The sequence below is a fragment of the Corvus hawaiiensis genome, chromosome 15 (genome assembly GCF_020740725.1).
Source record: "Corvus hawaiiensis isolate bCorHaw1 chromosome 15, bCorHaw1.pri.cur, whole genome shotgun sequence".
Lineage (NCBI taxonomy): Eukaryota > Metazoa > Chordata > Aves > Passeriformes > Corvidae > Corvus > Corvus hawaiiensis.
This window is the reverse complement of record NC_063227.1, coordinates 5667382-5682288: the sequence shown is the minus strand read 5'-3', so window position 1 is coordinate 5682288 and position 14907 is coordinate 5667382. Positions and strand designations below refer to the sequence as shown.

Sequence of the window (14907 nt, the reverse complement as noted above, 5' to 3'; positions counted from 1 at the left end):
TGGGAGTTTTCCTGGTGTTTGGGCTACCACACAAGTGAGCAGGACACTAGAGGGATTACAAAGAGAACAGCTTCAGTAGGCAAAGCATCCCAAACAGCAGCACTTGGGGAACTCCATGGATTCATCTTACACTGCCATCCCAAATAGTCCTCAAAAAGCGATTGCACTGCATCTGTCAGTGGACCCCCTGCTTCGAAAGGGGACAACATGGAAGTGTTTAGCCCCCAGAGAGTGTGGGGAGGAGGAGAAATGCTGAGGACCCTGGGAGGACATGTCTGTGTTTGAGGATGAAGCAGACAGCATGCCCCAGTGCCTCACAGCAGCAGCAGCTCAGTGCCCCGGCCTTGGCTGGGATTATCAGTGACCATAACACGCCATCACCATGTGGAGAAAGGCAGGAGGTGCCTTAATGAGGCTCGCTAAAGTTAATTATTAAATTAACAGCTTAGACAGTACAGCTGCAGAGACGGCCAGTGCTGGCACAGGAACGGCAGTGCCACGCGGAGCAGGATGGCTCCTGCCTGCCACAGGGAGTGTTCAGGCAAAACCACCTCAGGACCTGCTGGGAGGAGAAATGGGGCTGGATTTGGCAGGTGCAGGGAGGGAGGGATGTGTGTGCAGGGACACTGCCCTGGGGTTTCCCCTCTCTGGTGTCCCCATCCCACCAGGCAGGAGAGAAAGTCAAAAGCAGCCACTAACGTGGGTTTTGTGTCGTGTCGTCCTGGGGAGGTCTTGTGGCCCACTAGCATTAACCATCCCTAGCTGCTCTCCAGGCTCCAGCTGCCATCCTGCTCCAGGCTCTGGGCCACCATCACATGCTCCTCCCTGCTCGGATAAACTGCAGGGATGTTTTGGTTTGGCACGAGCTTTGGTTTTGTGTCTTTAGGAGAGGAATTACAAAATAATAAGATAAGGCTGTAGACTGGAAGCAAGCTCAAAAAAATCCCGTTCCAAGAGTAAAGATGTCTCTCCTGCTGGGCAGACTTACAGGGTGATCTTGGTTTAGGACAGAAATTGCTGTCAAGGGTTTCTGGAAAGCTGGAAAGACCACCTTGAGGTGGAACTGTGCTGACCTTGTGCTGGCTGTACTGAAACAGAGGCAAGATTTCACTGTGGGAACAGGAGCTTAAGTAACTTGGTGGGCTGGAGAGGGGCAATATGTGCTTTTCTCCTTGTTCTTTTTCTGAGGATGGAGACAACCTGAACAATGTCTCTCTCTGAAGAGGATAAACTCCTCTCTGGCTCCTGTTGTTTCCACTCTGAAGTCCTGGCCTTGCTTGCTGTCGGATGAAAATGTGTTTAGGAACAAACAGTGTTAGCTGAGAAGCATGAAAATTGAACAGACTGAAACACAGGCGAGAAATCCTGGCTCTGACTGCTCACGACTTCACATTTATTTTGCTCATAATTTGACTTCAAAGTCTAACAACAAGCCTGGCAGGAGGACAGACTCCCTTACAGGTCAGCACTGTTCCTCTCACCAGACAAGGGAAAGCTCTTGTATCACCGCCAAACTGGGCAGCCAAAATATAACAAAATCCACCTGCAAATTCTGCACTTCTGGCCTGAGATTCTTTCACCAAATGTGGCTGGAGCTGGTCAGTCATTGTCACTCCTGCATCAATCTCCATCACCTAACATCCTCAGGACTTCCTCAATCACTGGATGTAATTGATATTGCTTGATGTAATTGTAGAAATGAATTCATTGATGCAGAACATGGCCACTGCATCCCCAGATTTGCAATTAAACTTCTCATCCCACATTAATTTCCCCTGACAGCATTGGAGGCAGAGGATATTTCAGGTCCCTGAGGTTAGTCTCTTTTCCCCTTGTTGCTTGTTCGGCTGTCAAGAACCTCAGGAGCTCATTGGGAAGCACAGGGACAGAAGAGGCAAGGGGAAATATATAAATTCATAAAATACAGTATCTTGAAGCCTGGGCTCCTGGTCCACTGGCTCTCTGTGGTCTATGGATTCAAGATCTTCCTGGAAGCTTTACAGGAGCATGTCCATGAGCATCCCATAGTCTTGCTTGCCCCCTGGAGCTGGGAAAGCAGACAAGCTATATCCTGGGGTTACTTAGAGATACTCTGGTTAATGCCATTGCAGCTGCTGACCTCGATGACTCTTTCCTACAGCAACAGCTCCGGGCTTTTTAAAACCACTGGTGGAACAATTCCTTTCCTTTGCTCCCATCTCCAGAACCAGGTGAGGTTCTCCAGCCCTCCTGAGGGCCACTACAGAGCCAGGGAGTTCCTTGCAACCTTCCAGGCACTACAGCATTATCTGCCATCCCCAGGCTGGGTCTCTGCGGGGAGGGGAGCTGGGGTACAGTTCCCTTGCCTGAGGCCAATCTCACTCTGCCATCCCCAGCCCTGTTCCTCCTCTGGCTGAGAGGACTGACACAGACACTGCATGTCCAGCCCTCCACGACCCTTTTCCATCCCCACTGACCTCCCTGGGGACAAAGCATGAACACGAGCCCTTTTAGCTGCCGTGTTTGTGTACACAAGCCCACTGCTGACACAGATCTCTTAATCCCCCTGCCTGTGTCCCACAGGCCATGCTTGTACAGCGGTGGCCACGGCTGGGTGCTGGCACTGCACTTTGCTGAAGCCCTTTTACCTCTGACTCGCTGATTAGCTGCTGACAGGGTGTTATCAGGAGGCTGTGGTGGGTGCAGTGGCAATGCCAGCATCCTGGCTACGGGGACTGTCCCCAGCTTCACTTGGTGGCACCAGGGCAGACTGCCAGGGGGCGAAGAGGACTGGTGTATGTTGCTCTACGCTTTGGCGTTGCTTTGCTTCTAATTTATCGTCTCTCCCACTTCATGGGCTTCAGCTCGAAGGTGGAGGTGGCTTAGCTCATGATTCAGCAGGCTGATGTTTCCTTTGCACCAGCAAAATATTTGGGAAAGCAAACACAAAGCTGGCAAGGCTGAGTGGGAGTCACAGCCGGAGGGCCTGGCTCGAGGCAGAGCCCGAGGGGAGGGGATGCTCAGAGCATGGAGCCATGTCCCCTCCATGCTCCCTGGGTGCTGGGTGCACGGGAGAGCTGTGCTGGCTGCACGGGGAGCATCTGTGCAGGATGGAGCCCTCCCAAGTCACAGCGTGGGGAGGAAAGGCAGGAAAACCTGAAAACTGAAGCTTCCCTGCAATGGAATGGGAGCAGAAACATATGCAGTGGAGGAAGAACTTCGTGATACCAGGAGCACAACAGGCCCACACAGCACATCCCAAAATTAAAGGAGGCTCATTTAGTCATGCCTGGGGGTCAGGTGGAGTCAGGCATGGAGCTGCCCCTGCTCCAGCCCCTTTGCTTACGTGCACGGTGCAGCTTTTGGACACAGAGATGTGCTGTACCCTCCTGGGGTCCTTCGTCACTCATGATGTGATGGCTGGTGCTCAGGGCAGGCAGCCAGGACCGGCTGGACAGGGAGTGGGTGTGTGCTGACCCTCTGCTGCGGGTCACAGGAGGAGACCTGAACTCTGTGTGGGACAGCTGGGCAGGCAGCTCAGCCCCACCACTGCAGACTGGCTCTTGATGGGGTTCCTGCCTGGTTCCACCTCCTCTGGTACCCCCAGGACGCCTGTTGGAGTCCAGGCTGCTGGCTGCTTGTGCCTGGCACCAGAGTCAATGGGGCTGCAAAAGTGGGAAGGAAAGCATTTGGGGTAGGATGCCCAGTGCCCTCAAAAGTGGGGGAGCAGAAGTCTGAACTCTTGCACACAAAAGAGCAAAATGATTTTAACTTCTCACCAGTTTTCAGTCCCCTGGCTATCCGAGGAGGAGAGCAGCACCCATTGGATCTGTACCTACTGGTGCAACGCACAGATCCCAGCGTGCTGCCTGCCAGGGAAACACCTGGCAGTGAAATCCTTGTGCTGTGGGTCAGGCCAGGATTTGAATGGCAAAGCCCAGGGCTTTGCTTTGACTGCAGAGGGGTAAAACAGTATTTAAATAACTGCCAGCCCCTGAAAGGAGCAGAAGTCCCACGGGAAAAGAGAGAATTTGCGGCCATGCGTGGCTGATGGCTTCATCACAAATGTACAACCTGCAAAGGGAGCAAGCGAAGCTGCTGGGAGCTGCCTCTGATTTAGTATTTCATAAGTTTGGTGGTTGACTCCAAGCATTTTGGCTGTTAATTATCCTTAGGTGCTTAGAGGAAAATATCCCAGCAATTCCACCCATCAATCTTATTGATTCTCACCTTGAGTCTTTGGGAGCTTTTAGGGCACCTGCACAAGCTGCCACTGCTTGAATTAATTGAGCTCTGCAGAGTAGCTGCTGGCTGGTGCCTCCCTGCACATCAAGCACAAGGCAGAAAGATGTATGACCCTGGCCAGTGCTGGTGCAAGGAGCTGATGGCAGGGAAACACAAATTCCTGGGAATCACAGCACATTGCCAGCATGCTTTGTTTCTCCATAGGAATGGCACATCCTTGGGCGAGCTGAGTCAGGGACCTCCAGCACTGCTGTAGGTGGTTGGGACCTGGGAAGGATGCAGGACATCGCATCTGAAGCAAGCAGAGTTTAAGGCATCTTGAACAAGGATGTAGAGGTCTTATATCTCCTTTCTCTTTGTAGAAGTGTCTGAAATATTTCTGCTGAAATTCCTGATGGTAGAGGGGTGGCATGGAGGGTAAATATCCTTCAGAGCAAATATCAGGCTCAGTGGTCATCTTATGTCATGTTTTCACGAGATCCTGGAAATGGAAGTAGTTTAGGGGACATAAGAAACCTTGGGCTAATATATCTCCAGCAAAATATACAAAGTGAGAAATTGTGCTCTAGAGGACATATTGCTTTCAAAAGCCCATGTCATCAATAACTAGGAAATGGGGGAATTTTTCTCAAGCAGTCAAGATTATTTATTGGCTTTGGGGGAGTCCTACAAGAACTGTGGCTTTTGGAGGGAAGAGTTGGGATGGTAGAAGCAGTTATGTATCATTTGATATCCCTCCCTCCAATCCGCTTATTAAAAACATGCAAAAACTCCATGGCAGTCTTCAGACTTTTAATTACAGGATATTTGCTCACATTTCAATCTAACTTCCTAACACCAGGAAAACCCATGGGGTGCACTCTCAGGCACGAACACATCTGCAGCACCACTTCCCAGTGTGCAGAGGATGGGTGGAAGCAGCGAGGGGCCGGCGACTCCAGGAGTTGGTTCCTACCCCATGCATGGCATGAGTGCCCTGAGAGCACAGTGGCTTTGGCATCAAACCACTGAGCCCCAGCCCCTGGGCTGTGGAGTCCTGCTAAGTGAAAGCACTTTTTAATGGGCATGTAATGGAACTCGTTAGCGTCTGCTGTTTTATTATGCAGGTTGAAAATTACTTATTGGTGGGAATGTGCTCACTCTTCATGCTGATCTTTCATATGCTTTGCTAGAATGGTCCAAAAGTGAATTAATCTCAGAGCCAGGGAGTGTCTTCCATCTCTGTGCATCACATGGCTGCAGATAGAAAAAGCTTGTGGGACTGTCTGGGAGCACTCAGTGTGTTCTCACTCCTGGGCCCTGGCAGCAGAAGTGGAGAAGAGGCTGCGTGTTGTGCTTTAGTACACGGTCCCTCACTCCAGATCAGGGGTGGGAGCTCTGGGGTTAAAAACACAGAGCAAGGAGAGGCTAAAATCTGGGTTAAACAATGGGATGTTGGAAGTCTCTCTGGCAGAAACCTGCAGGAATGGGCACTTTCTTCTGGTTCTGAGCTGAAGCAGCTTGAAATGTGAGTATTTTGAGTAGTAGAATAAAAGGTTTGGGTGTTTTATTTTAAAAGTACTTGAGTCCTTTGTGGTGGCCACAATGTGCCACTAATAGGTGTCTGCTGGGGTTGGGAGGCACTTGCCATGGCACGGTGTCAGGGATTTGCTGGCAGCCTGCCCTCAGCCCCACTCACCAGTGGGACAGCAAACCAGGACTGGAATTTGGGTTTCCACTGCCTTGTGGGAAAGAATCTCACCCAGACTGAAAAGGTTGGGTCAGATTATCCTGATGAGCAACTTCAGGGCAAGCTGAGTATTTTTCAATGGGAAACAGTCAGGTTTCCTGAAATTGAAAATTCCCATTTCAGTCTCAGAGTTGTAAATGCTGGCCCGGAGTCCTGATAATGGTTCTGCACCAGCATACCACCCTCTCAAAGAGAAGATGTTTCTCTTCTAGGAATGAGCTCTGGGTGTTCTTTGAAAAGCTTTTCCCTGTGGGCACCAGCAATTGGATGGTCAGGCTGCATTTGCAAGTCCTTTGGGAGCAGGACTTTGACACCCCTCAGGGGCAGTGGGGTTTGTTGGAGGGCAACACTGCAGGGCTGCTGCAGGAAAGTCAGCCCAGCCTTGTGTGCATTGTCCCTGACAATGTTTTTGCCTGGCAGGGTTCATGGAGCAATAACAACCACATAAATAAGTCAAAGCATATGACTCAGGATAGGAAGCTTGGACTTGCCTTGGCAAAATCCTCTTTCTCTTTTGCAAAGCATTAAAGATGCCTGAGCCTTAATATTCTGCCATCCACGTGTAAAGCTTGGGCATCTCACCAGGGAACAGCGTGACCAGCACTGGCAGCAGGCAAACTGGTCTGGAGGTGCTGGGCAGAGAAAATTCCCTTGGGAAGCACACTTCAAATCTGAGCTGACTGCGAGGTCTGCACAGCCCCTGGATGCAGGGAGAAGAGGTGTGATCAGGAGTGTGCTGCAGACGCTGATCAGCATTTGGCACCAGACTAGAGCAAAGGTGAAACTGCAGGAAACACTTTTAACGGTGACCTCGTTGCCACAGCGCTGGACAAAATTAGGAAAGTAGAACCTGAGAAAGGGGCTGAACTACCAGCCAAACAGGATGGTGAAGTTAAGGAGCGTATCAGTCACATTGGCTGCTTTGTGCTCCTTGCCATGCACAGCCTTGCTCCACACCACTGAACTAAAGCTGTTCCCAAAGGGAAGGTTGGGACCCTAGGTGAGCTTGCCAGACCAGCAGAAATTAAGCTGGGGATATTCCAGCCAAGCAAGACCCAGAGATGCTCAGAGACATTAATGGCCACCATCAAAGCATCTTTAAACCTGCAGGCCAGCACCAAAGCAGCCGGCTGTCTGTGATAAATATGCAAGCCACGCTTCAGTCGGGGAGAAATAAATAAGCTGTTGTACATGGAGCAAGGGAGGTGGGGAGCTCCTGCCCAAATCACTGCTCAGCAGAGGAGTTTCCCTGGAGACTGCTTCCTCGGAGCCTGCGCAGGGCCAGCACAGCGCTGGGAGGCAGCACCCAGAGCTGCTTGATGTGGTCTGGGCAGGCACAGGGACACATCTGGGGTGAAGGATGAGGTGGAGAAGCAGGACTGGGGATGCTGGTCAGGTGCTTTCATTGAATTTGGGGAAAGCGGAGATGGATTACTTCCTGCAGAAATGTGGAGACTCCTTGGCTGCTTCTCAGCAAGCCCCTGGAGGGAGGAGCAGAATATCCAAGTGCCGTGGATGCTGGGCAGAGCAGGGGAAGATGGGTCCAACAGAGGTGAGGACACCAAGGGGAGAGACATGGCCGGTGTGTTTACACCAGCTGGAGGTGGTGCACACTCAGCTTCCCTTCCCATGAAGGATGGGGTGTTTGAGAGCTGACCTGCCAAGGTGATGTTCCCTACGGCTGATGCAGGAAGCTTGCATGGACACTTCCCTCTCTCCCCCCTCGCTTGTGCATTTATTTTCTAGCACTGAAACCCTGCCAGGGTTTGGCCTGGCTGGGCACAGCATGAGGGTGAGACTCGCCCAGCTCCCTCCTGCCTGGCAGCTCTGGAGCCAGTTTGGCTCTTGGCCACCGCGGGCTCCTTCCCGCTCACGTGGCAGCAGAGCAGCGTCCCAAAGGGACCGAACTGGAATGCTGCACACTGGCTGGGGGACAGGTGAGGGACACCACTGGGCTGCAGCTCCCCTGGCTGCAGCCACCTTCCTCACCCCACTGTGCTCCCCACCCAAGGAGCTGCTCCTAGAGAGGGTGTAGGTGGGAGACTGGCTGGGGGTTGTGCAGCTCCCAAGTCACACTCATGAGGAGCGCAGGGACGCCTGGCACATCACGGACTGGGCCATACAGAGCACAGGGTGTGGCCTGGGTTACTGCAGTTGAGGTACTGAGCCAGCCAGGCAGCCAGGCCAGCAGACAGCTCACTGGAGTTATATTTAAACTTCCTTTTGGAATTTTACTGGCCAAGTTCTTGAATGATTTGGGATAACTGCTCATGATTCCTGAGGCTGTGGCACAGGAGGGTACTCTCTTTGCCAAGAGGTTGGGTACCAAGGGATGCAGAGAGCCGAGATGGTCTCAGTGGAGCATCCCTGACAGCCTGGGACTCCCTCTATGGATCTACCAGAGCCCTGACGCTGTTGCCCTTCCAAATGTTGTGCTGAGCTCACGTTTGTTTCTCACTTTCTTCTTTCCTTCCAACAGTGAAATCAGCTTTTCATCCTTCTCCACGCATCAGCAGCTGGGAGCTACGTCTTCAGTGCCTTGTCATGCTGACGGGTCTCCTGCAGGGATTGCATAGATGTGTCCCTGGGGCTGCGGGACATGCTGGGACTTCCAGATGAACCTTTCCGGGCAGAAGCAGAGTCGCGTGGTTGCTGTGATGAGGGAAGAGGCTGGGAGAGGCTTGCATTGAATAAAAAAGGCATCAAGTAAGGGCTGCTGTGAATTAGGCAGGTTGTGCTAAATGGTAACAGCAATGCAGGTTGCCTTTTAAACGTGTATAATTCATGTGCACATACACACAGAGTCTGCAGCCACTGTCTTGCTGGCTGCAAGAACTGAGGACAAATACCAGAAACATTAATGATGGTGATGAGCATGTGACATTCTATTAGCTAGAGATCAATTATGTATTTTAACCTCCTCAAACGAAGGTTTTTCTGGGCACAGGAGACAAGAGGTGGTCTCTCCCCCATCAATGTGTATAAATATCTGAAGGGGGGGTGCCAAGGAGATGGAGCAGGGCTCTTCTCGGTGGTGTTGAGCAATAGGACACAGGCAATGGGCAAAAATTGATGCACGGGAAGTTCCACCTGGAATATAAGGAAGAACTTCTTTACTGTGCAGTGACCCTCACTGGAACAGAAACCAGAGAGGCTGCGGAGTCTCCCTCAATGGAGATATTCAAGAACCGTCTGGATACAACCCTGTGCCATGTGCTCTGGGACGACCCTGTTTACACAGGGAGGTGGGACCAGATGGCCCAACCAGACCGTTTCTGTGATTCTGTGTTCCACAGGACACGCACCGAGTCCCTTTCTGCACTTTCCAACCAGGTTATCCGTTATCCCCGGCCGGGGATACTGTCGGATGCCGGCCGGGGAGACTGTCGAAGCCGGCTCGGGGACTCCGGGGCTCCACCGGTGCGTTCGTCCCCGGAGTCCCCGAGCCGGCAGCGGCACCCCTGGCCTGAGCCCGGCATCTCCCGGCTGGACAGTGAGGCCGGCAAGTCGGGGAAGGGGCCGGTGCCCTTTAAGCCCCCCCCCAGCTCAGCCGGGCGTTGCATCAGGCCCGTGCGCGCCGCCGGCCGCCCCGCGGGGGCGCGCCCCGCGCGGCCCCTCCCCTCGCCGGCGGCGCGCACGGGCGGGCGGTGCGCGCCCCCGCGGCAGTCGCGTGGTCCCCGCGCGGCTCCATATTGCGGCGGCACCGGGGTCGGGGGGTTCCCGGCGGGGCTCGGGGGCGCGCAGATGGCGACGCAGGTGGAGGCGCTGCTGCCCGGCACGGCCCCGCTGCTGCCCGCCGAGGAGCGCGCCCTGGTGCTGAAGCCGCCGCAGGACGGCGGCCGGGAGAAGGGCGAGCCGCCCATGGGCCCCGACGGCGGGCCGGCGGCGCCGAGGCCGCCCAGCGCCAAGCAGCAGAAGGAGGAGAGCAACAACCAGGAGAAGGAGAGCCTGCTGAGGGCCGGCGGCGAGGCGGAGGACGGCGGCGAAGCGGGCGGCGCGGGGCGCCGGGAGTTCATCGAGGCCCCGCCGCCCAAGGTGAACCCCTGGACGAAGAACGCGCCGGCCGTGAACGGGCAGTCGCCTCCCGGTGGGTGCTCGGGGGTCGTTGGGAGCGGAGCGGGGGGGGCCGGGTGCGCCGGCGACCGCGCCCCGGGCGGCCGCGCCATGCGGCACACACGGCGTGGGGCCGCGCCCGCGGCCTGCGGGGCCGCGGCGGGGCGGGGGGCGCGCTGGGAGCGGGGGGGAGCGGCGGCGCCGGCCGCGGCCACGAGGCGGGGAGGGCAGCGCGGCCCGGCCATGCGGCGGCGGGGAGCGGAGGGCGCCGGGGGCCCGGCGGCGGCGGGCGGGCCCGGCGGCGGACACGCGGCGCCCCCCTCCCCCTCCCCTCCCGCTCCCGGCATTCCGCCGCAGCAGCGCCGGCAACGTGGTCGGTTCCCGGCGTGCGGCTCCCCCGGGAGCGCGGTCCCGTCGCCCCCGCGGGGGCCCTTCCCCGGGCCGCGGCCTGCGCTGCCCACGTGTGCGCGGCCGCGGCTCCCCCGCGCAGGCCGCGCCGCCTTTCTCTGCCGACTCATGGCGGCGGCGGGGCCGGGGGCCGCGGCCGAGCGCGGCTCTGCCCAGCGCGGTCGCTGCCCTGCGTTAGGGGCACGGCTGGGGAACGGGGGTCCCCGAAAAGGGAAGCGGAGGGGCTGCGCTGTCCAAATCGCGCTTGTAACACGCTGCTGTCGTCAGCAAAGGCTGAAACTGCAGAACACCATTTCCTCGCCTGTCGGGATGGGTGCTGTGCTCCCCTCGTATCTGCTTCAAGTGAATCGGGAGTAGGAGGAAAACACAGAAGTTTTCACTAAGCGTCTTGTTTGGGAAAGACTTAATCTTTTTCTACCTGATTCTGTTAACTCTGAAATCACACTGCCAGATGTGACATCAGATTCCCAATTACTGTATGTGCTAGTGTTTTGTAGGAACTGTTACTGCCTAGCATGATGATTCATCGGAGTTATTGATCTTTGGGAGACGGACAGCTCTGCAATTTCCACCTGGAAAGCTGTCATCTTAATGGAAAGTATAGAGGACAAGTTAATCGTGGCAGGTAGAAGTCTCTGTTCGGATTGTTTGGTGGTTTGTCATTGTAGTCATGGACATAAGCAAAGCTTAAGGAAATCCAGGACAGTGTCACTGTCTGCATTCGCCTCGTGCGTTATGACACAAAACTGGTCACATCGCTCCTTTGTGTGAAGGTTGCACTCTATTGTGATGCCTTCTGAGATAATGATCCTGAGAAATAAACCAAAAAATGCAAAGTTGCGAGATTAAACGTTCCTCTTTGAGTCTCTTGTGTAAGGGGTGTCCAGATTCATTACCAGGCCTGTCAGTCGCAAAGGTGCATGATTTGTCAGAGTCAGCAGCAACGAGGCAGCTGCCCAGCACAAGCAGGGGGCCCTTGCAACTCCTGGGATGATTTTTTGAGGGAGAGAGTGAGAGTGTGTCATGAGCGTGTCCACACAGTTGCAGGGTAAGGGAGTAATGCTGCAACACTCAGAATTGTCCTTGGGCCCAGCACAGTTGTCTCTATATTCCCAAAGGTGTTTAAAAATTGGAATTTGTTAGTGGTGTGTTCTGGGACTCTTGGCAGGAGCGACTGGTTCCAGCAATGCCCCCAGTGCTGCTACCTGGCTCTCCTCTCTTGAGCCATTGTTTCTTTTGCTGCCTGTTCATTAGCAGAAGAGAAAATGTGTAAAATAAACATGGCTGGTGAGCTCCCACGAGAGGCAGGCTGGCAGCTGACCTTGCTTGGCAGCCCTGCACCGAAGTACCTTCTTTTAGAGTTTGCAGGCTCATGTTGTGTCTTCATTTCATTGGGTGGAGGATTTGTTTTGGCAGACACTTACCAAAAAAGATCTGGAACGTGAATGTGTGTGAAAGAATCAGCTGGTGAGGTGAGTTGTCATGTTGTGACCTCCAGGACGATCACCGAAGGAAAGCAACTCTTTTCTATGCTTGCAGTGGATTGAGAACTTCTAAACTGTGGAAAGTCATTGCTGGAAGTCTTTGGTTTCTCAGCAGAGCTTACAAAGCCTTGGCTCGTAATCCAGCTGTGTTCCCAGTGCAGTGCTTCTGTGCTGGAGGTACATGGGAAATGTTTCCAGCCCTGATCTGCCAGAGGTAGCGAGGAGACCAGACAGTGTAGTGAAGACAGCTCTGTAAAGATAAAGGGATCCCTCTATGACTTGTTTTACAGGCTTTGAAAGCCCTAGTTTTTTTTATAATGATTATATTAATTATAGAGCCATAGAGCAGATTTAATGGACAAGACCTTCTCCTTAGGTGTTCACGCATTCTGTAATGGCCTGTGTTGGAATTGGTGCTTAGAATAAAGCAAAAGCATTGAGCTCAGGGATAACAGAGCCACAGATCTTGCTGAGTTTCTGCTGTGTGTGTTGGAATATGGATAGGGAAGAGCTTAAGTCCACCTCCAGGTGGTCAGAACACCAGGTTGTTTTGAACACTCACCATGGCTGGGCACGTTGAGTGCATTGGGGGCCTGACACAGGGACTGAAGAACAGGGTCCTTTTTTCATGGATTAGGATTTACCTTCAGAAGCTTGTGCCTTGCCTACCTGCTGCAGTATTTTTATGCTCGAAGTTGGCAGTGAAGCCTGTGATATAATAGGATGTTTGAGCAAACATTTCTGCTTTTTCAGGAAGGAGGGCTCTTAAAGCAAAGCTTCTCCTTGCTTCTTAACCTCCCAAAAGCGCAATGGCTTGGCAGTAAGTGGGGCAACCATTAGGTTGAGTTAGACAGCAGTGATATTGCTGATGCTGTGAGCAGAGGCCGAGGCTCAGCTGGAGTGGCACACCAGAAAATTTTTGTGGTGTCTTGACAAGATGCACGTTACCTTTTTATTCATGTGTGTTTCAGAGTCGGGGTGCAAAGTGCAAAGAGCAGAGGGGGGGATCCTTTGAGTCCTGAGATACACATGGTCCTGTCCTGTGTGGCAAGGCTTGTACTTGACGCTGCTGACTGCTTGTGAGGGTCGCTGCAGAGCTGTAATGATGCCTCATTTTTACTCTCTAATGATCTAGTAGCAAGGTCTGTGTGACCATGCCCTTGTTATTACATGTTCCCTTCTTATCATGTAAATAAGTGCAGCCAGCAACCTGACTGACACATGATGGTGTTGTGTGTGTGTCTGCGGTAGAGAAGAAAACATTTTCTGGCAAAACCAGCTTTGCACTACTGGCTATAAACCAAATTCAAAGTGTTTTCTCCAGTTCTTCTGTAGATGAGAAGTGTGGCTTACAGTTAAAACAGCTCGACCTTCTGGAACATGTTGTACTCGTCTGCTGTGCCCTGCACTAGGGCTGGTGCTGATGCAAGCATTGGTGTGGACAGGTGTTAACAGCACCCCGTTTTGAAAACCTGCTGGATGTATTTCAAGAAATGTTGCATCAAGGCACTTGGCACTTCTTTATTTTTAAAGCCATTTACATCTTGGAAGTAAGAACGCGCAGGTTTTAATGACCGGCACTGCAGTCGCTGAGCTTTGCATGTGCTAACTTTTTTCATTCTCCTTGCAAGTGCTTGGCCAGGGAAAGCGGTGCATTTCCTAGTGGAGATGCAGGAGATGCTTTGATTTCTTGAGTAGAGTTTCCTGCGTGCTGTTCGGCAAACGTGCTGGGTGGATAAGCAGTACTTTCCAGAAGGCACACCTTAGTTGCTAGCAGCAAGCACCAGGGGTGAGCTGACTATTGTTCAGAGAGAGTGCATGTTGCTTTATGCCTGAGCAGAGGCTGACTTGGCTACCGGTACTGAGGACAAGGCAGGGGAAGATTCATTAGCATCTCAGCCCTCGCTGACTAACTCCCCATAGGGCCTTCCTTGAAACCAGCCTCCAGTGCAGGAGATAAGATGGATGGGAAGCTTGTTTTACATTGGCATTTCTTCACGTTCAGAGTAGACATGCACATCTGCTTGCTCAGGTATCCAGTTTGGTAGTCCTGCACACACCTATTTCCAAAGTGTTGGGCAATTCTCACTCTGTCGTGGCACGTAATTGTGGAGCTGTTCTGGCTGTTGCAACAGAGCTGCTATCGCAGCAGGAGGCCTCCCCCCACTACCCTAAGCTTCCTCTCCAAAATACTGTTTTGTTCCGATCCCTCAACTCACGTTTGAGTAACTCTTCCCATCTTGTTGAGGAGGATGAGGGTAACTGGAACTTTTTGCTCAAAAAAACGTGAGGCTTAGTGTTTTCCCTCCCCCGCATACCTTTGCCCTTCAGCTTTGTGCTGGACCTTTGCCCTGTTCTGCACTGTTTGTTTCGGGGAGAGAAGGCTGGGGAATGCAGCGCAGCTCCTGGGAGCTGACTCACTCGGCCTGGTTGCTGGGCTTCAGCGCCTGCTTCTGCTGCGACCTCCTGTTCCAGATTGCCGGGTCTGAGGCATCGCTGAAGGATTCTCTCCAACCATCTCCTTAGCCTCACAACTCTTCTTTTAAACTTTATATTGCTCATGGTGCCATGGAGGTTTCCACCAGCATTGCATCAGGGATCACTGGGTTGGGCAGCAGAAGGACTTGGTTCAGATGTGAAGACAAATTGAGTCCAGAAAGCAGGACTGGGAATGGGGGCACTGGGGCTGCAATGCTCTGCTCTCCCTTCCAAATTATGACACCTGATCTTTTTGCTGTGCTTGAACAGTGTGAAATTATCCTCAGGGCAATGCCAAATGCCGACTTGGATAGAGTTAGGTTGCTCTTTAAATACTTGAGACTATAGTGAATCTCCAACACCATCTCTGTGGTTGTGCTTGTTTGGCAAAATAAGGAATGGGCATTTTAGTAGAAAGCTGTGCTTGCTGTTCAGACCAGGCTGAACGTTTTAACCCTAACAGTTATTACATGTGCTCTTACTGTAGGTCCAGTTGGGACTGGTAAGCTTTGTTCATTCCCAGCTGCAACA

At 53.1% G+C, this 14907-nt stretch overlaps 1 protein-coding gene and 1 long non-coding RNA gene across 3 annotated transcripts in view; both read left to right on the top strand.

The window, feature by feature from the left end:
* Window positions 1-7241: 7241 nt before the first annotated feature.
* LOC125333811 lies at window positions 7242-8663 on the top strand. Its single transcript, XR_007206975.1, has 2 exons — window positions 7242-7505; window positions 8433-8663. It is a non-coding gene; the product is annotated as an uncharacterized LOC125333811 (long non-coding RNA).
* Window positions 8664-9622: 959 nt separating this feature from the next.
* LARP1 (La ribonucleoprotein 1, translational regulator) overlaps window positions 9623-14907 on the top strand; it is a 44830-nt gene continuing 39545 nt past the window's right edge. For both annotated transcript variants that reach the window (XM_048319432.1, XM_048319431.1), the window contains exon 1: window positions 9623-10040. In XM_048319432.1, the coding sequence (XP_048175389.1) occupies window positions 9698-10040 (343 nt within the window). In that variant the 5' untranslated portion in view covers window positions 9623-9697. The remainder of the gene's footprint in view (window positions 10041-14907) is intronic.